Genomic DNA, 21,175 nt, shown 5'->3' with positions numbered 1-21,175 from the left:
GGATCTTGACCTGGACCGGGATCTGGAGACAGACGAGGACTTTGACTTGGATCTCCTGGCAGACCTGGACTTCGAGGTGGAGCGAGACCGAGAACGTGTGCGAGACCGGGATTTGGATCGACTGTATCGGGACCGACTGCGGGATCTTGAGCGGCTCCTGCTTCTAGATCGGCTGCGACGGCGTCTTCTAGGGCTAAAACATACCAGGAGGGAAAAAAAAGCGCGTTAGAAGTTGAACGTGGGCGGCGCAACAGACTTTAGCAACTACTGCGGGACAAGGAGGGCGGAACGGGACCCACGTGGGCAAGAAAATGAGTGTTAAGAGGGCGCCATTGTTCAGAGTGAGTGGCCGGGGGCTAAAACTACTGCAGGGCGAAACCCTTCCGCTCCAAAGCAACTCCACGTGCATTTTCTACTAAACCCTTACCCCACTCCTAACCCCTCCGCGAAACTTACTCGGAAAAGGAAACCAGACCGAGCGGCCCCCGCTGTGCGGGCGCACGCCTAAGCCCCGTCTTCCAGCCTTACTACTGAAACTTGACTGCCCCCCTGCTCCCTTCCAGGCGCTCACCTGCGGCTGCGGCGGCCGTAGCCACTGCTCCCGTAGCGGCGCGGCGGCGGGCCACGCCGGCTGTGGTGTGAGTCGGGGGGGCGGCCGTAGCGGGCCATCTGCACGCGGAGTTCGCGGCCATCGAGCACAGCCCCGTCCATGGCGTCCATCGCGTCCTCGGCATCGCGTTTGTCGTGGAAACGGACGAAGGCGAAACCGCGGCTCTCCTTGGTGTAGCGATCCCGGGGGATGTAGACGTCGCCTACGCGGCCGTATTTCTCGAAGACCCTCCGGAGCGTGTCCGGGGACGTACGGTAGGTCAGGTTGTCCACCTTGAGGGACGTCATGCCCTCCACGTCCGGCGGAGGGCGCCCGTAGCTCATGGCGGGCAACAGCCCCCGAGGGGCGGCGGCGGCTGAGGAGAAGAAACCTGAGAGAAGGGGGGCGAGTCAGGAGGCGGCGCGGCCCTGAAGGGGAAGCGCCTCACACCGGAGGGGGAGCGCCGGAGCGGCGGCCCAGCAGAGTCCAGAAAGGCGGGGAGCTACAGGGCATAGGGGAACGCCGCGGGGTCCTTAGCGGAGAGGGAGAAGCAGGCACCCACCTCTGGGATCCGGGGGGGAGGCGGCCTAAGGCCGGAGCGGAGACGAAGAGCCAGCAACAGCCACCTCTGCCCGCTGCTGCGAGGAAATGAGCGGGGCGCCGCCCGCGCGCGCCTACTTAACGCCACAAAATGGCCGACGGCGACCCGGAAGCGAAAGCGCCGCTCGGCGCGTGCTGCCGCGCCCGCCCCTCGCCTGGCGGCGGCCTCCCCGAGCGCGGCCTTGTCTTTCTTTTTCCTCCTTACCGGCCGCGAATCCCGGAGACGGCCTTGGAGGGCACACGAAAAATCGTCTTCTAAATTAATAACTCGCCTGCCGTTGAAAGTGACCGTTAAGGCGTCTCCGTCGTGACCCGGAAGGACTCGGCGGAGGCGGGGAAATTTTGAACAATGTGTGCCGAAAACGGTAAAAAAACGGAAATAAGACGAAGCCTGTCTTTACTAGGGGGAGGAGGAGCGGGAAACCCCCGCCGCGTGAAAAAAACCCGCGCTGACGATGGGGAGCGCCTCTCGCGCGGGCGGGGGAGCGGGAGGTGACAGTTTAAAATGGCGGATGGGGATGGGACAGCGTTGTGAGGGTGAGGCAGGCGAGGGCGCTTCTTCCCGGGGCAGTTGCCGGGGGAGCTCTGTGCCTCTCCTGTTCCCGCTGCAGGCGGGTGCGATCCCCGGTTTCCGCAGTGAGGGGGCCTGGCAGGCCGGCGTGGGCACTTGGCTGGTCTCCTTCACCTCCTGCCAGCAGTGCTGCCTGGTGAGGCCGGCTCGGTGCGTGCAGCTGTGGATGCGCCGCGGTAGATGCGCGCTGTGGTGCGGGGGCAGAGCCGTGTAGGCAGCCTTCAGCCCGCACGCCGCTGGCGAGGTGATATCCACCGGCTGCATCGGTGCCTGTGAGAGAGCTGTGGGCCGAGCGGGGAAACGTCAGAAATCCTCCTTTCCACCCAGCCCTCTCTGCAAGTTCATGCTTTAGCAGCATGTCTGGTAAAATGGGAACAAGGGTGAGGATTAGCACAGCCCTTGTGTAAGGACGACAAGCAGATTTCCAGAGTTTTGTCCGGGGGGCTTGGTGAAAGCTGCTCCCTCACCCCAAAAGTTGTTGCTGTGTCGTTTCAGGCGCTCAATAAAATGCCCGAGCTCCGAGTATGAACTATAATAGTCAATTCTTGTATTACAACAATGATAAATGTTTCTACCCATCTGTTTTGTAACGCTATGTTAAAAAAACAATAGAAACAAAAAAGAGACAATTCTTTACTGATTTGTTTAGTGCAATGACAGTAGTGATAGGAGAAAGCAAATTCGGTATTGGAATTTAAATCCTTAGTGTAATTGTGTTTAATATTTTTTGTACTGAAGAAGTATAAAAATCAGCAATGACATCAATACAAACCTAGAAGCGACAGTTAGTTTCCTGCTACAAAAGACTTAAGAAAACACATAAGCTAGTACTGTACATTTTATATTGCTTCATGCTATATTGTTCATTATTTGTTCCAATCCTCCAATTTATATTATTGGAGGGTTTTGATTAAAACTTTTCTGACTCATCTGCTGAAACCCTTTTTCTAAGGAGAAATCTGAAGTTTATCTTTAAAATGATAGAGGAAGTTTCCTGTGTCCCTTATTCACTAGTTTTACAATCACTTCAAATTGACACATGCTGATACCAAAAGAAGTGGTCTAGCACACCAGCCCAGTTTGCTGTGCAGCTAGATGAGTGCTTATGCTAGCACAAGGGGAAGAAGGTATTAGTGGGACTCAATGCCTAGAGGATCTTAAAATCTGTTACTGTAAATTTATAATGTAGAAAACAAAGAAGAGAGTTTTGCTTTTGTTAAAATACTGCCTTGATATTCTAATTGGATCTTTGTAAAGCACCCTTGGAACAATCTTACTGACTTTCTCCCACAAGTAAAGAATAAATACTGTTGGATAAAGCCCTACATTTTTTTTAGAAAATACAACTCAGGAATTAAAATAAGATAGCTGGGATGCAGATTTTATCTAAGTTCTTTACTGGAGATAGTGGAGGTAAAATTTGGTGATTGGTCATTTACTTCAATCAATTCTGCATTTCCTTCCCTTCTTCTTTGGCCAGCAGTTAAGTGGAGCTGATGTAGCTGAATGCTCCGATCCTGACTTGGAGGCCCAACAGAACAGTCAGAAGATAGTAACGGTAAAATAATCGATAAAAGATGTGTGATCTTCTGGTTCCATTTTGCTGACATTTTAACAGAGATCTTCAAAACTTAAAGATCAATTGATCTTAAATATATTATTTAAAAAATACTGTGAAGTAAAATATTAAGAGTGTGTAATTGCTAAAAACAAACCTTGTTCCTTGAGACAAAACAGTGAAAGATTATGAAGCCTCTTTCCTCTCTTGAGTCACTGAGACAGCAAAAGGCAGAAGCACTGTGCAGGGCATGTGTGTTGGTAGCACTGAGGTATACAGTTTCTCCCAGGTGGGAATTGATTTCCTTTTGGAAGAACTTGGTGTGTGTTTCAATGCAGCTAATTAGACAGTTTTCTTAGACACCTTTCTAAGACTTTTTTTATTTTGCTGGGTATTTATTTAGTGGATGGAGGTTATAATGCTTAAAAACTAGTACAAATCTTTTTATTTATTTATAGGAGACTTCTACCCTTTTAAGTAGAAAAAGTGTATTTTCCTAAAACTGCATTTCCCATAGTGCACAAGGGCTTTCTAGGCTGGGTCAGCTGATCTAGATTGTGAAATGTTCCTTACTTCCTGTCCAGCATGCATGGAAATGACTCCTGTGTACGAATGTCTCATCTTTCCTTCGTCAGGTGATTTAAAGGCTTTGGACCAGAAGTCTGATTTAGAACAATGGCAAGACACTGAGCCGATTAACTAGCTCGGTCTCTGGAAAACTGCTTTGTTGAGGGGAAAGAGATGTCATGAAGAAGTAACATACTGCAGTCTGCCCTGCTAACTTCATGGGAAAAGGTAGAGAGAATCTTGATCTTTACCTTTCATACCAGACCTTTCTTTGTTTTTTTCTTTTTCAAGTTACAGATTTTGCTGTACATTATTTAAGAGGGTTACTAGATTTCTTGAGTAGTTGATGGTTATGTCCTAGCAGCTACGAAGTAGCCCTAAGTAATTGTCATTTTTGAAGCTTTCTTTTTTGTTTTATTCTTTTTGCTTGTTTGCTTTTAATAGAGATTAAGAGGAAACTTTTAAAAGAAAATAGAGCTTTTCCAGACTGAAGCTGAGGACTTGGCAAGAAAAGACAAGATGTCTCCTGAATCAAAAAAACTTTTCAACATAATTATTCTGGGAGTCTCGTTTATGTTTATATTCACTGCTTTCCAAACATGTGGAAATATTGCGGTAGGTGTGAATTTCAAAACATGCCACATCTCTATCACAGTTACTAATCCTTTCTTGTCTTTTATGTACTCTAGTGTGAGAGTTGCTTTACTTAGGATTTTTTTAATGTGCAAGACACCTTGATATTTTGTCTCCTTTCTTTTGGTTTAGTGTTAACTAAATTAAGTTGGTTAACTGGATAATTAAGCAGTTTATTGCTTTAAGAAAGCATAGCTACATATGTAACTACCTCATTGCTTAGAAAGGAGAAAATTAATGAATGTTATCAAATGTTTGAACTTTAAAATAGTGTCTGTTTTGACACTTGAGATATTAACAATTGAATTACACTGGACCTGCCATATTTCTGATTATTCTATGTAGTCCCTTTCAAAATATTTGCCTAAGTTGTTATTATTAACCATGCCCCTAGTTTTTCCTAGAGTGTTTTTCCTTATGTAACATTTTTCTGATCTAACAAACGAGACATTGAGGGGGAGTATGAGGATAACATCTGACAAGTAGTCAGACTTCCACAATTGCTAGAACTGCCAAGTCACCTTCCATCTGAATAAGTAATTTACTGCTTTAGTATTGTGTATCTCTCTGCATGCTGAAGCACAACTGGGCATAATGTAATCCAAATTTACTATTAAAAGCAGATTGCACTCTTACTACTTAAATTTTTAGAAACCTGCTGCTGACATACTTAGCCCAGATCCTCTAACTTACTGAGTGGCTGACATTGCTTTCAATATTAGTTATATGCCTGAAAGACAGTTAGATTTCAACATATGTCTTGCAGCTTCTCTCTTCTTGCATGCAAGGAGAATCCTTTTTGGGTTCAGACATACAAATGTCCTTCACTGCATTAAAGAAATAACTGCTTAGAATAGTTTTTGTAAAAGTCATAGTGCAGCATGATATTGTACTTAGAAGTACATAAGTACAGCCCTGTGCTCTTAGAAGTTCTGCAATGAATTCACAGCACCTCATTGAATTGGACCTAGTGATCATGCAATCACGTAATTTATTGTCATTTAAGTAATTACAAGTGAGTTTCAATCAGATCTGCCCTCAAACCCAACTAATTACATGGTCTCATGATCATTAAAGCTGATTCAAGGGAAAAAAAAGGAACAGGAAAATAACGGGAAGCTGAAAAGAACGGAAACTCTTTATCAGAAGCTCATATAGTTAGGTCAAATTAAGAGTATTTTGAAACTTCTCCTTTTTTCCCCACTTTTTAAATTAAGATAGTCATACATATCTACCTAAGACAGGTGTTTAGTGAAACAAAAGTTTTGTGAAATATTTTAAGGTCTCTGATGAAATCATAATGTAATCCTAAACGACTAATTACTGCTTCAAACATAGGTGTTTCCCTGCCAAATATCGCCTTCACCTTCATTGTGGAGGTGTTGTGAGTTGTAATTAATACTTTAAATTAAGTACTTTGTAGAGTCTATTAATAATCAATTCTAATGTTTGATACTGACTTCAAGCAGATGCAAGTGTTCTCAAACTACAAGATATATTCTAACATATTACAATGTATGATTTTCTCCTCACAGCAAACTGTTATCACAAATTTAAACAACACTGATTTTCATGGCAGTGGCTACACAAGGTAATTTACACAGATCTTGTTACTTTGCTCCTTGGAGGGTGAAGCTAGTTATCATTCCACCTGGTAGAGATATACCCTGAAGAGATAGTAGTGTTCTGCTGACTTCACAATATGATAACATACTTAAAGCAGTTTAAATCATAGGCTTCTCACATTCACTCTAGTTCTACTCTGAATTATTTCTAGTTGAACTACATATTTGCTTTGCATGTTTTCTCTATAGGGAGAAGAAACACCATACAGTTATCACATTCTCAGCATTTTATCTTACGAGATGAAGTGGAAGTTTTAAAATAAATAAAACTGCTAACTAAGGCCCTGATTGTTTGCCCTTGTACACCTCTGTGTGTGTAGGATAGGTGATGTGGATCGACTTCCAGGAAATACTGCAACATAAATGTGAAAGGAGCAGTCAGAAAGACAAACAGCAAAACCATGAAAAGCCATTCTGTTTGTTTATTGCACTGGCATAGCCAAAATCACCAAGCATGATCAGGGACCTTTTGTAAACCAAAATAATCTGTCATACAGGAAAACCTGGTTGCTGCTTTGAAGGGTTTACTATCTTAATTTAAACTAAAAATACAACTGGCACAAAATATATCTATAAAATTTGTGGTGTATTTGGCAGAAAGTGAAAACCTCACTGATAGACAAATGAGGGTCTGGAACATTCTCTAGAAGTACTGGGCACAAAATACAGTAACTATTGTTAAGGCCTGGTTTGACAAATGTGTGTTGTACATTACAAGATGTACTTGCCTGCAATAGTTTGGGACTCTATTCAGCAATCTAAGAAACAGTGTGCGCTCCTTTATTCCCATACAGAGTGCAATGGGAGAAGGTAACAAGAAGGAAGGAAATGTTTGACCATTAAAGTTATGCAGTTACTTAAGTTATGTATGTATTTAACTTGGTATTTTGGAATTGACCAAACATTCTTAGATCAGTTGCACTCATACCCTATAGTTAATTTTAAGTACTTAATCATCTTTATTGTTTGTTTATGTAGCATGTCCATTATTTATGGGGTATTCTCTGCATCAAATCTTATATCGCCTTCAGTGGTTGCAATAGTAGAACCTCAACTCTCCATGGTTGTTAGCGGCATATTTTATAGGTAAGTATTAATTTTGAATTTTTATCTGCTTCCTTTGAAATCTTTCATTTTTTCACGCCTAAGGTTACCATGCCATACATGAAATTGTACTGGCTGAGGAAGGCATCTTGCAGAGATACTGTCTGTATCAGTAGATGTGTTAGCTGCAGAGTGTATTTTTTTCCACAGGATTTCCAGACTTTGCTGACTGTGTGGTCTCAGATTAATGACAATGTAAAAAAAAAATCTACATGCTTAGTGGAGTAAACAGATTACCTTTTTTCACATGTGACCTAAACTATTTTCCAGCATCACTTTGGAGTAGCTGATTTAGAAGCAGCTAAGTGAGATATCTGATTGCTAAAGAGCATTGTCCGCTTTAAGTCTATATTCAATAAACTGATCTGTTCTATTCTAGCCTATACATTGCAGTTTTTATCCAACCTGCTACATGGGCTTTCTACACTGCTTCTGTTTTTATTGGCATTGCGGCTGCTGGTAAGCATTGCTCTTACCCTGCTTACAGTTCTTTGGTGCACTTGAATATACCCCTAAAATATTTTTGTTTCCTGAGCAATGTATTCTGTATGTTTCAGTACTCTGGACGGCACAGGGAAATTGCTTGACTGTAAATTCTGATGAAAACACCATTGGAAGGAACAGTGGAGTATTTTGGGCACTCTTGCAGTCCAGGTAAGCTTTATTTTTAACCTTTTTTTTGGTTGTGTACACATTCTACTTCTTACATTTTTTGGTAAGTGGGAGACTGCATCAAAAATATTCCACTAGTACCTTGCAGTTAGTGAAGTGGGAGGGAAGGCTGGAAGCAACAGTTCTATTGCTGTTGTGCATTATAGAACAATGAACGAAAGTTAGATATTGCAAGCCTCTACTTTAGACATACCAAAAAGATACATTTCTGTTAGGGGAGCATGTGACATATGTAACAGAAATCTTGTTGATTGTGGAGGGCTGTGCTAATTTGTGTCAGGATCCTGAGTGCACTAATAAGTCCTGATGGTCCTGAAAAATCTCACCTGGGACCTCCACCACACCCTTCCCATCTGCCCATGGGCCCAGAAGCCCTGTTTAAACTCAGCTCTGGCAGTTAGTTTCTCTGGGGCTGTATTGGAGTGGTACTGCTCTTCAGCTCAGTTACTGCTATGCTTATACCTGGCTGTGGATCCTGGTGGCCTAGACCCCAGACTACAGACTGACTTCCTGCCTTGACTTTGTTCTGCCTTGTCACTGTGAACCTGTGTGGCAATCACCAGACCTGATTCTGGCCTGTGGACTGACTTCCTGGCTTGATTTCAGATTTGCCTCATGAACACAAACTTGCATGATGGTCTGGACTCTTGGTCAACCCTGCCTACAATCTTTGAGTCTGCCCTACTTGCCTTGCTTGAGTACTGTGGAGCTGAGCTCTAGCTGATGAGGCACCTTCTCTGCTGGATGTGTTAGCCCCCTTGACTCTTAGCCCTCCTTGCCTGAGGGAGCAGCCAGTCCTTGCTGCTCACTGACAAGTTGGAAGTGAAGGTACTAAGGGTGGACCTGGCAGTCAGCAGTCAGAAAAGAGATCTTGTTGATGGTTCTCTGGTACTAAGCTTTGAGTGCTGCATCAACCAAAAAAGTCAACAAAAGGCTTGGCATCAAGAAAGGTAGCAAGAACAAGGTAGTGGATGCTGCGTTGCTGCCATTGACTGTTTTGTGTGGCTGTGGTTTATGCCTCTTGGGAGAGTGTAATGTAATTAGGGTATAGGGAAAAATAACAAAAATGTGCAAGAAGGTAGAGCGGCTGACTTGAAGAGAGACTAAAAATGCTGGGACTCTTTCCTTTGGAGAAAAAGTGTTTAAGAAGGATTATACTGATAGGTTACTCAAACATGAAGGCAGCGAGTGAGCTGAAAGTAGAACTGCTGCTCGCCAAATGCTGCTGTACTAGAACTTGGGTCACTTAGACTAGAAGAGAGTTGGTTTGAAACAGATAAAGTGCTTCTTTACACAATGGATGATTAAACTTCTGGAACTTGCTGCCACAGTAGGGTGTGGAGTTGGATGGTGTCAGCAATATCAAAAAGGGATCAAACAAATTAATTGTCAACAGATCCACAAATGCTTCCTGAAGAGAGATACCATTTACCACCCCAGATATAGCAATTCTGGATATTGGGAGGTAATGTGGGGAATGAATTGCAGAAAGTGCTTAGGCTGGTGAGCCTGCACTAGGTGGCATTGCTAATGCTGTTGTGGGGATAGAATGCTGGATTAGTAGAACATCAGTCTGACCTAGTGGCATACTTCTTGTGTGTTCCTTAAGTTCCAGGTTCCGGAATTAACTTATTGGTATGTTATCAAAGTAGTAGATTTCTACAAACCCAAGTAATCCCTTGTTTTACAGGGAGTAAAATTGCTATCCGTTCAGAGTTACTGTATTTCAGGAAACTGTAGGTACGAATGCAGAATTTCTCTTGAGCCGTTAACCAATTTAGCATTGCTGGGCCAATACTTCAGATGAGATACATGACTCTTCTAAGGAAGTTTTACAAAATTATCTCCATAAACATGTCAGCTTTCTAACTCACACCCTTCCAAAATCAGAGGGGCAACTTAGATGCATAATTCCTCATTTTTGCTACCACCTTTTATCTTGATTGCTGAAAATGAATAGCCAGCATTAGGGGGAAGAATCCTCTACTGTGTTGAAGTTTTATATAGACTAAGCAGTTTGCATGGAGAGTGACTAGTGTCTGTATCTCTTTCACAATTGCACAGTACTATATTTGCATAGAATAGTACTACTGTGATGTACAACCTTAATCTTACCGCAAAAAGTGCTGTTCCCCTTTGTTCTTTTTGTTTACAGCTTGTTTTTTGGAAACCTCTATATATACTTCGCTTGGCAAGGAAAAACTCACATATCAGGTGGGTATTGCTTGTTTATATGGGAGGTCATCCTTTAAAGTATGGTAGCACGAATAAGCAGATGAAATAATGAACTGGAAAGTGGCAAGAAACTTAGACAACAGCAGACAGTATTCTTCCAATTTATTTTTAGATAGACTATTTTTGGAGTATGTTTTTGATTGTGTTCCATGGTACTCCTGGCCCTTGCATTATGTATGTTGTTTTCCTGCATGCAACGCACTTTGAGTGCCACCTTTTCGGATATTGTCTATGAAATTCTTCAGAATGCTAGTTTAGAATAAGGTTTTCCCCAAAAGCTGCTCTGGGATTTTTCCATGTGCAGGCACACTTATGCCAAAATACGCCTATTTTGGGGGAAAGGTATTCTGGAATGGCTGTATGTTTAATATACATGCTGTTCAGTTCCAAAGTAAGTTCCTAGTGTAGACTGTCCTAGTAAATCAGATTGGAGACTTATTAACCCATGAAATAAAGGAGAAGAAAGGAAAACCATCCCAGCTCACTTCATGGCTGCACTAATTGTTATGCTGGCACATAGTAATGTAGCAAGACGTTACTTGTCAAGAGACTGAGATGCGCAGCTGGACTGAGAGTGGGCTGCTGCTGCTTAAACTGCTAGCATTGCTGACAGAGTGTGTAAAGAACTTGATCTTCCTTTCTTGGCATAGTTTATGAAGACAAACTTCTTGATGGGATTGTAATTAATACTATAGTTTTATCATGTGACATTGTGCTAGACTGGTAAAGAGCAGGAGTAGCTGCTGGAAAAGCAGAAAGAAGCTGGATAGTGGTTGAGACTGGTTTTAAAGCAGAGATTTCTGGCAACTGCTTAGGCAAGGTAGGTGAGGGTATCAACTAAGAAAACTGCAATGGTGAAAATAGAGCAAAATCTAATATTTTCATTATAAAAAATGAGCATTGCTGGAAAAACAACCTTTTGTAAACAAATAGGGCTGATTGTTCTGTTCTGTAATGACGGTGAGAGTTTTCCTTACTGTAGTCTTAAAGTAAAATATCTACTAGAATGGTCATTCTTTTAACATTTAGAAGATGAGGATACTTCTGCTCTAGTCAATCAGGAATCAGATGTTGATGTTTAAATGATAATTACCAGGCTTCAGAAATACTGCCCTGTTGAGATGAATAGTTCACTTCATGCTTCTGTTAGATCCATCTTTTCAGGTTCTCCACAGCCACAGGCTTGGTAGCGCAGCACAGGTTAATTTTTAAAGGTCATCTTCCACATTCCCTCACCTTTTAACACAAAGGTTTAAATGTTATTGAAAGTATTTTGAACCTGGTGGGCCGGAAATTCTGTGCATTCTAAATTTCAGTGCTCTTGCTAACCACAGAATAGAGCAACTAACTGTAAGGGAATTCTGCTGTTGCATTTTCCTCCATCTTTAAATTGAGACTCCTCTTTCTTAAAAAATGTTGATATCAGAAGATTTAACAGCATTTAAAAATCAATTCCTCCTTCACTACTTATATAAATATTACAGGCATTTTGAGGTGAAGCACATACTGTTTTTTTGATCTGTAGTCATACACAGGTTATTTTTAATTGATGTAGAACAATTTTACGTTTACCTTTAAGCTAAAGGGGAGGTAAATACAAGCACATGCAATATCTTCAGAATCCTACACTAGTTCAGTCTCAACTATTAGCTATTTCTTGGCTATTTTTCCCTGCTTAATATTTGTAAATGGGAGTGACTTCTGTATTACAGACCTGCCCATGCCGAACAAGTTGGTTAGTGCAGCAGAGCTTGGTGCATCGGGCAGCAACTATCTTCCTCCAGCTGTGTGTTGTGTGCTGTGTCAGTTACTGAGGTTTCAGTGGTTTTAAGGCCTTGTAGTTTACAAGCCTACCAGGTTATGATGTTATAGCACTAATATTTCTGATGCTGGTATAGAGCTTTTTTTTTTTTATTAGAAACTTGAAGTGTTTTGGGATTGTTTGCTATATCCACTCTGAATTATATGTCTTGAAAGATGTACTTTCTTCTGCTAATATTTTATGCACTTCCTTTGTTAATTGGCTCCTCCTTGGTCATTGCTTTTGCATGGCAGAAAATGCGAGTGACACTCTTTAAATATGCCATTTTTTTAATTGGCATCATAAAACTGAGACAGGAATTTGCCAGCAGCTGGGTACCTTTTGCTCCACATGAAAGGTAAGTTAGAAAATCCGTATGCATTTTAAACACTTATGTAGTATGTCTGTATTAGTTCTTTGAAGGTGGTTGAATTGGTTTTAATTGCTTTTGCACATCTGGTTATGACTCTTGTTTGTTTTTCCACAGAGAGTGATCGTAGAACTGTCTTCATTGCTCTGACTGTTATCAGTCTTGTGGGCACAGTTCTGTTCTTTCTGATTAGGAAGCAAGAGGACACAAAAGCTCCAGGGGAGGAAGATTCTGCTAATGAAATCTTGGGGGACAGCTCGTAAGTGCTTATGGCAATAACATGTTGTCACATATACTCGTTTGTGCTCCTGCTCCTCAATGGAACATCCTGCATTCACTTTTCCCCTCTGCACTGGAAACATGAATGTTATGAACAACGTGTAGAATCTACAGATTTAATAGAAAAGTGTCTGTACCTTAACAAGCGAAATTAATGTTCTTTATATGACATTCTCAAGGGTGGAGGGCAGTACTGCACATCAAGTTTTTCTATTAATGAGTAAGTGCCTTTGGAAAGATACCATTTAGCTCTTCTTCACTGATTATTATTAAGCATGTACCTGCCTTTTGTAGTATGTCTTTCCCTCATCAGCCCAGTTTAAAGGCTGGAACAAGCAGAAATTACTCCCTTTTTATAGGTTATTTTTTACATACTGAAGCATGGTTTTTGTATCTTCTCTATCAGGGTGACATACATATATATTTAAATACATTAGAAGTGTGTAAGTACACAGGTACAGTTTTGCCTGAGGCATCAGTTTAAATATTTTTGCTTTATCTAAAAGCCAGTGAAAATGTTAGAAAAACATCACTAAGCATGCCAGTGAAAAAATGTTCACAGCTAAAACTGCTCAGAAGAAAGACTCTCTTAAGCAGGTTTATTTTTGAATGGCATTCATTAGCTCAGAAAGCAAATAAATTTTGTAGTTAGTAGTTTGGATTCTCAGAAACTTTTAATAATAAATTAGTGTATTCCAGTATATAATGCTGGGCTAGAAAATGTACAGGAAATCTGAAAAACCAAGCTGCCTTCCAGCATAGTGAAATAGTGTGATTATTCTGTTTCCATTTTGACAAAGGCATTTGTTTACCCAGGTCTGCACAAAACAAAATGGCGAGAGCAGTGGCTGCCTTCAGTAAGTACTGTTTCACATAAGAGTGGTTTCAAAAAAAACTGACATGTCCTTTCCAGCTCTCCATGATTCTGATAATGTGATCTGGTACAAATCACTTAGAACAAAAAATTGTGAACAAATAAGGTTTTGAGAATGCATTTCAGTTATTCCACTTCAAATATACGCCACCAGGTATGGCCTGCTTGGAAAAGTGACTGCTAGATGGCAATGGTTTTCAGGCCAGACCTGACAGTTCACATAGAGACACAGGACTGATGAGTTTTGAGCCTGATAGGAATTCAGTTGTCTATGTGAGCATTTGCGATTTTGAGCCTAGCCAAAATAAGGCTTGCAACTGGAAAATCTTGGGAACCACCGAACTAATGTGTGGTCAAATTACTGTTGGTGTGTGATTGGTGTGAGCTGGCTGCCTGTGCTTCAGAAGTGCTCCTTTCAGGTGATGGTATCATACAAACAAAGCTTGACTGCAAGCAAAGAAAGTGAAGTAGACTTCATTTCAATTAGGTACTAGTATAGTCCAGGGGTACTTCCTTGATGTAGTTTCAGATCCAAGCTCTTTGACAACAGCTTTCTTCTGTAAATAAGCTCCAGAAGAACAGGTCACCACCTGGGAAAGCTAGTGTGTGACGGTGGGTTTTTTGGGGTTTTTTTTTTGGGTTTTTTTTTTTAAATCACTAATGTAACAGTATAAAGGAGAAGTTATGTGTTGTTTTATTTTGTCGCTAAATGTACCCCTTAAAAACAACGATTTTGGATGGGAGCATCTGCAGTTTCCGTTGAAGTTTGATGTGGTCTGCCTATGATTGTTAATTTTGTTTTGAGAACGTGGAGATCTTCACTGAGAATTTATTTATCCTTTTAGGACACAGTCACTGTGAACTAAGATAGAGTGCAAAAATACAATGAGCAGAAAATTGTCTGTGAATTGAAAACTGTGTACCCCCTCTTTAATATTTCCCCCCCTTGCATTTTTTACAAAAAAGGATTTGAGCTCTCAGCATTTCTTTTAAAGGGCAAGTCAGGGTTGGTTTGTTTAGCACTCTGTTTACTGTAATAAAGCCACAGTTTGCATAACTTTAACCTATTTTTGCTTTAAGCAAAGAGCAAAAGAAAGTGTAGATTCTCTAAGTAGTGTTATCAGAAGTTACATTAATTTCCATTATTTTGTCTTTACAGAGAAATCCATAAAGCTGAGCTTCACCAAAGAGATTATGCTTCTCAGTGTCACAACAGCCTACACAGGTATGAAGCAAGCAGAGTGTGTAATTGTGTAGCAGTGGCAGGGCATTTAACCCCAGAGCAGGAGCGCAATTCTGTATCTCTGCAAACATTACTTGAATATTAACAATTAACTTTGAATGAGTTACTTAATGACATTTCTGTTTTCTGGAAAGCATTTTTGTATGGGAGGAGGGGTGCACCTAAATCTGCAAATACTGACAGATATAGTAATGCTTGGTTCAGTACAGTTCTGGGTCACCCAAATTGAGGGTTAGGCAAAATTTACATAGGTTTTTATGTGATTTGGCATTACACTATCAATAGGTTGTAGATTGTGTAAAGCAATTGCATTGCATTTGAATTAAAATTATTTTTGCAGAATACACTTTCAGTGTTGGGCCCCCTCCTCTACTAACAATCTTCATTTTAGTCTTGGTTCTACTTGGGGAAAAAGTTTAATCATTTTCAACTATTTTTGTCATTAGTATTTACTGTGGCAAATAGAGCTCTCTTTCTTTTTAACAAGTTTAGTTAAACCTGATCTGCCATTGTTAGGCCAAGGTATGAATTGTAGAAGAAAAATACATTTATTTTTGCCGTGTACTAAAGTGATTCCTCCACAAAAATACTATAAAATGTTCAAAATGTTACTGGGATCCTTTAACAGGGGATAAACCTGTTAAGGGATAAACTCCCCCTTTTGGGGGGTTTCTTGCTCCTTATTTGGCTTCAGATGTAGTTCTGTTTATTATCAAATTAAGTGTTAGAAAGAACAGATACATCTTCAGAACCTCAGCTCTGAGTTCACAATTACGAAAAATTGTGTTAATCCTTGTAAGTGAAAAGACAAACTTAGATGCGAAGAACTTATGAACAGTGCCATAACATCTGCCAAGGTTTGCAGTCAGCTTCTGGTAGAGAAAGAGCAGTAGTAGCTGTGAATTCAGCTTGCACCAACCACTAATCTGAGTTACAAGTTACTTCACAGCATCTCCAATGTTGTGTTAACTCAAATTAACTTACTTGAATTCCTCTTAGATGTTTAGTGCAATGGGAATGTGAAGAAAGATAACAAGGGAAGGAAGTGAGTCAGGTTTTTGCCTGATTAATCTGAAATTTGGTGTTAGAAGTAGCAGGAAAAAAATCAGTCCAGCTTGGAAAAAATAGCTGCTGCCATCTGGTGGCTCTTGGCCAATATTGCTACTTTAGGTAGGAAAATACAAAATCCTGTAAGGCCAACAAAAGCTTTTATTTCCTAAATTAATGTGTGGATTATTACAACTGCTCAAAGTTCATCTCTTTTTGAGGGGTATATTTAGTTCATATACCATGTTAGGTAGCCTGCTACTGGTAGACCAGGATATGGTGTACCGTATTTTTGCAGTAGCAAAAGACAAAGGAGGTGAATTAGAAACAGTTTTATTTTTGAACTGTTTTTCTTTGTCTAAGCATAACACTTTGCATTGCTTTAACTATACTTTTTATTAAGAAATTGATATTTTTACACTGGTTGCTTATACTCATGCCAGTTGGACTCAGCTATGTTACCTTTCCTCACAGTAATGGCAATAGAAAGAAACATTTTAAACAAATGGCACTGTTCTTTCTGAGTTTTAGTTCATTATGTACGTATAGAAAAGCAGTCTGTTTTAGGAATCTTAGCTCCTTATTGGTATTTGGGGATGCTGGGACTTTCTTAGGAATGCCATAACTTTGGGGGGGGTGGATTCTTACACTGACATTGTGCTTTATTTCTTCAGTTACTTTAAGTGTTGTTTAACATAGTGCTTTTCATTTGGATGAAATTCCAAAGTTCTTGAAAAGTAGAAATCTAAACTGCATTATAGGGATTGTGTTGACAGAAGCAGTACTGAACCTAAGTGCAAGTGACAGTAGTGACACTGTTTTTCCAAATACAGTTTTCATAAACTGACATGGGAGAATATCATAATTAGGTAGTTTAAAATTCCCTGTTTGCTTCTATTATGCATACCTCATTTAAATATATGTATTTGAAAGCTACCTTAGGGAGAAACAGCCTTTAAACATAAAGAATTTTTTCATAACTTTCATAAGAGTTGATCTATCAATTTTGTTTGGTTTCTTTCAAAGGCTTGGAATTAACATTCTTTTCTGGAGTATATGGAACATGTATTGGTGCAGTGAATAGGTTTGGCAGTGAAGAGAAAAGCCTTATTGGTCTCTCTGGTATTTTTATTGGTGTTGGAGAAATTTTAGGTGAGTCTAAATTTACTACCTTATAGACCAAAAAAGATTAAGATGATGTAGTTACACAGAATGTTTTTTTTGTATTTATCTGAATAGTGTCTTTCAAGCTTCCAGCAATGATTATGTAAACAAAAAATGACATACTAGAAATAAAATTGGCAATGTGGTTCCTTGTTGCACTGTGAAGTATACGTTACACCATTTAAAGAGAATGTGGACTAGAATGTGAAATACCGATGACGATGAATCCTAAGATTTTGCATTCTTCTTGGGTTGGTACAAAGAAATACATAAGACTTAGAGTGAGAGAAACACGAGGCTATGATGTTATTAAGGTATTTTCATTTTGATATTCTGTTTTTAAATAGTATTCTGTTTATATTTTTGTTATTTCTTAAGTGATGATGTAACTATTTTACATTTATTAAAGTATTACACTAAAGATTTCCTTAAAGTTAGCTTTTGTTAACTGAGATTTGGTATTTGAATAAAATTGAATACAGGTAATGTTCATTAAGTAAATTTTTTTTGTTTAAACGCAAGACCTGCAGTGTTTAAAAAAAAAAACAAAACAAAAAAACCCAACAAAAAACCCCCACAAAAAACCAAAACACAAACCAACCCTAAAGAACACCAAAAAACAACACTATCTTTATTCACTAGCAACTTTGATCCATGGAGGGGTGCATGTTTTAGCAACTGAAAGAGCTAAGCACGAGGTCATCCATTTTCACTTAGTACTGTTGCAGTACTGGAGGAAACAGTGGCTGTTGGGAAAATACTTGCAAAAAGTTTAAGCATCTTCCTCAGCAATCATCTGATGAATCTCCTGCCCACATTTCAGACAACCCGAAGGTTATGTCAATCTTGCAAACGGGGCTGGCAGATCTGGCACACTCCTTAAGGACTGTTTTCATGTCTGTCAATCTTCCAGTTATTCAATATGGCGAAGTCTATAATTTCAGTTTCCAGCATTTTCTTTTTTTCAATATTTTAAGTTTGGTTCTGTTCTTTACATCTTCAGTTCTGTTTAATTATCCAATCTTTTCCACTCGTGCAGGTGGAGGAATCTTTGGTTTACTGAGCAAGAATAATCGCTTTGGCAGGAACCCTGTTGTGATGCTAGGCATTGTTGTCCATTTCATAGCCTTTTATTTAATTTTTTTCAACATGCCAAATGATGCACCTATTGCGCCTATGCAAGGAACAAATGATGTTGCTTATATGATTCCAAGGTATGTAAACTTTTTTCTTTGGCTGGTATAACTCAAGAAGTATATAAACAAACAGCTTTTTCCTCTAACAGAAAATTCCTTGAAGCTGCTTTTCTCTGAAGTGAACTAACTCCATGAAAAAGCTTTCAGGAATTCTGTTTTTATTAAAGGTAGATGTTTTGCCAGTGTGCACCCAATTTAGGAATTTAAATGGCATAAGAATAAAAAGCATGAGGATGTTTGGCAGCAATTCTGTCACCTGAGAACTGACATTCCTGACATCTAGTACAATAATGAGACCAGCATCTATTGTACTAGGTGTCAGGAATTCAGTATGTTTTAAAACAGTGTTTGGCTCAGTTTTACTGCAGCATGGAGCACCAGCCTTGCACTGTTGCACAGGTTTCCAAAGTCTTTGAATATTCATTGTCAAAGTCCACTTGACCTAACTGGAGCCATGCTATTCCTGTCTCTTACACTGCTCAGTGTTAGGGGAAGAATAGAGGGAGCTTTCTTATCTCATCAGTGCAACTTTCTTTTGCAGTGTATTTTTGCCAATTTGTGTGGAAAATACAGTGTTGTCAGTTTGTGCAGACACAGCTGCTACCTTGCAATTCTAAGCATTTGTGCCTGTGCAGGTGACTATTCTTTATTTAACTGGAGTATTTTTCTACAATATGAATTGGTATTTCTCTAATATTCCTACAGTTTTTATGAACTCGCCATGTGTGTCTCAGCTTTAAATCACTGCCTTGTGGGCTTTGTGACTCCAAGCACCAAAATAAGTTCTCTTGGTGGTTCTAACTCAATATAGAATTGACTGCAGGTAACAGTAACAGAAGTCTTAGCATTAAAAGACTAAGAAATTAAAATCTGATGAAACTGTTATTTTTGCCAAGCCATGTGTTCCCCATTCTTTTACAGTGAAATTTAAAGTTTGATAACTTTCTTCCATTCTCAGTTTCCAAATAAGTCTGCCAAAAATAGTTTATAGATGTGTAAGCTGTTTGAACGGCTTTTAAATTTGATTCACTTTCTCCTGCAGCAAAGAGGTGGCCATATTCTGCAGCTTTCTGTTGGGCTTGGGGGACAGCTGTTTTAACACCCAGCTCCTCAGTATTTTAGGATTCCTGTATTCAGAAGACAGTGCTCCTGCCTTTGCCATCTTTAAGTTTGTTCAGGTATTACGTGACACAGCCTTTTGAAAGTATGACTGCTGGAATGCTATTGAAATATTGGGATGGGTTTTTTAATGAGCTGGGGAAAATCATCTTGTTTCTGCAATGGATTTCAGCCTGTTTTTTTAATCTGTTGCAGGAGAAGAAAAAGTTTTTAGGTAGGAGTAGCTTGATTGTACAGCTTGGTGTGATTATATAGTTCAACTGCTATTACTTACAAGTTTTGAGGGAAGTTAGAAGTGTTGGGAATTGTAGTTTAAAGTCAAAAGGCTAGTACAGTTAACCAGACTTGGATTTTACTTAAATAAACATTTACTGAATTTGTTTACTCAAAGAAGTCTTTGGTAGAGGGGGGCAAGTTAAAAGGAAATGAGTTGTGTAAATACTAATTGAAGAGTTTGTGGATGCTGTATCCTATCACTAGGAGTTATCAGGTGGGTATGCAGACAGAAGAGTTAGGTAATGTTGTTTATCTGTCCTTGAGTTGTCAGAATGCCAAAATAAATGCATGTATGCTAGCTGGAGACTTGATGAAAAGTCTTCATACAACACAACTGCTGTATTTTGGATTGATCACTTCACTCACAGGCATTCATCTCATTTGGTACTGAGCTTTCCAGGTCAAGATCTGTGTTGATCGGAGGTATCGGTAGGAAAACGATGGTGCAAAGCATTGAAACTGTTCATGCATGGTCACACCAATAGCAAGCTAGTGCTGGGAGCAGAGGTCAGAGTGTGTCTAGTTTAAAAGATGACAGCTGCTTGCTTCAAAAGGATTTTTTTTTTTCTTGTGTGTGGCTTAATTTTTATATCATTCTCAGCAATATGTAAGAATATGAGATAGAGATGGAATATAAAGGCTCTTTATACCAGCTCAAATGAAAATTTTACCCTTGAAAACATAGATGTCAAGTAAGCAACACTGCTTGTCAAAGCCTGTAGATATTTCAATATACTATAGTTTGTGATGCTGTAAAACTGGAAACAGTTTTCTGGATTTTGTCTTAAAGCCTTGGCAGTGTTGTTTCTAGACAAACTGTTTTCAAATATCAGAGAATTGCACTTGCGATGCTACAAACACTTGAATTTGGTGTTCATTTTCTACAGTGAACACTATTTAAATAACAAGTAAAAACTAAATCTGTTGTATATCACATCAAGACATATGTTGAGGTATAATGAAGTTTTAAGATTGTACATCTTCCACAGAAGCATACTACTGAGAGTTACATATTAAACTGTGTGTACGTCGGTTTGATAATCTTGTATAGTAATACTAGCCTGGATATCTCCACTGATAATCTTTTTACGTTGTGTTTTGGTTTTTTTTTCCTCCTCAGTCCATCTGTGCTGCAGTTGCATACTTCTACAGCAACTACTTCCTTCTGCAGTGGCAACTCCTGATCATGGTGGCTGTGGGCTTCTTTGGAACAATTACTTTCTTTACAGTGGAGTGGGAAGCAGCAGCAGCTCTTGTTGCCCGTGGCTCAGACTACAACAGCATTTGATCTAGATACCGTGCCTAGTCCAACATAAGGAAAAATACAGGTGCATTTATTGTGAAGTGATATGAGAAGGTGAAAAGATAGAGTTACTGCAGAGGCTAAGATGGAGGAAGGTACTACTAAATCACCATCAGTCTAACTGAACATGAAACATGGGAGAAAAATGCCAAATTTCAAAGGCTTTTTTTCTTGCTTTAATCAACTGAGCGTGGCATGCATGTTCACAAAATTCCAATATTAGAAATGGAAGGATGTGTAGAAATCTATGTATTGAACAATTCTGTTCTGAGACATACCTTTCAGAATGTAATTGCCTAATTTCACTCTACCATGCGCTACAGAATTACAGTTTAGTTTCCCCCCCCCC

General features: G+C 39.8%; 2 protein-coding genes across 3 annotated transcripts in view; one reads left to right on the top strand and one right to left on the bottom strand.

Moving 5' to 3' along the window:
• Nucleotides 1-933, bottom strand: part of SRSF2 (serine and arginine rich splicing factor 2) — a gene marked incomplete at both ends in the record, with an annotated part of 1,044 nt that extends 111 nt beyond the window's left edge. The window contains 2 exons of the mRNA XM_082008317.1: nucleotides 1-193; nucleotides 572-933. The exon at nucleotides 1-193 is cut by the window's left edge and continues 111 nt beyond it. Of these exons, the coding sequence (XP_081864443.1) occupies nucleotides 1-193; nucleotides 572-933 (555 nt within the window). The remainder of the gene's footprint in view (nucleotides 194-571) is intronic.
• Nucleotides 934-3,933: 3,000 nt separating this feature from the next.
• On the top strand, nucleotides 3,934-20,811 carry MFSD11 (major facilitator superfamily domain containing 11; the record flags this gene model as incomplete). 2 transcript variants are annotated; one of them, XM_082008172.1, is made up of 13 exons in its annotated part: nucleotides 3,934-4,500; nucleotides 6,054-6,109; nucleotides 7,122-7,229; nucleotides 7,627-7,706; nucleotides 7,805-7,901; nucleotides 10,075-10,133; nucleotides 12,443-12,584; nucleotides 13,421-13,461; nucleotides 14,638-14,703; nucleotides 16,795-16,920; nucleotides 17,972-18,146; nucleotides 19,171-19,306; nucleotides 20,644-20,811. In XM_082008172.1, the coding sequence occupies exons 1-13, from the start codon at nucleotides 4,405-4,407 to the stop codon at nucleotides 20,809-20,811; spliced, it is 1,350 nt and encodes a 449-aa protein (XP_081864298.1). In that variant the 5' UTR covers nucleotides 3,934-4,404. The 2 variants fall into 2 exon arrangements, with proteins under 2 accessions (XP_081864298.1, XP_081864299.1); XM_082008173.1 differs by lacking the exons at nucleotides 7,805-7,901; nucleotides 10,075-10,133.
• Nucleotides 20,812-21,175: the final 364 nt, after the last annotated feature.

Source organism: Phaethon aethereus (assembly GCF_964289735.1).
Source record: "Phaethon aethereus genome assembly, chromosome: 18".
NCBI classification, from domain to species: domain Eukaryota; kingdom Metazoa; phylum Chordata; class Aves; order Phaethontiformes; family Phaethontidae; genus Phaethon; species Phaethon aethereus.
The sequence above is the reverse complement of the archived record's forward strand: the minus strand, read 5'-3'. Positions and strand labels throughout refer to the sequence as shown.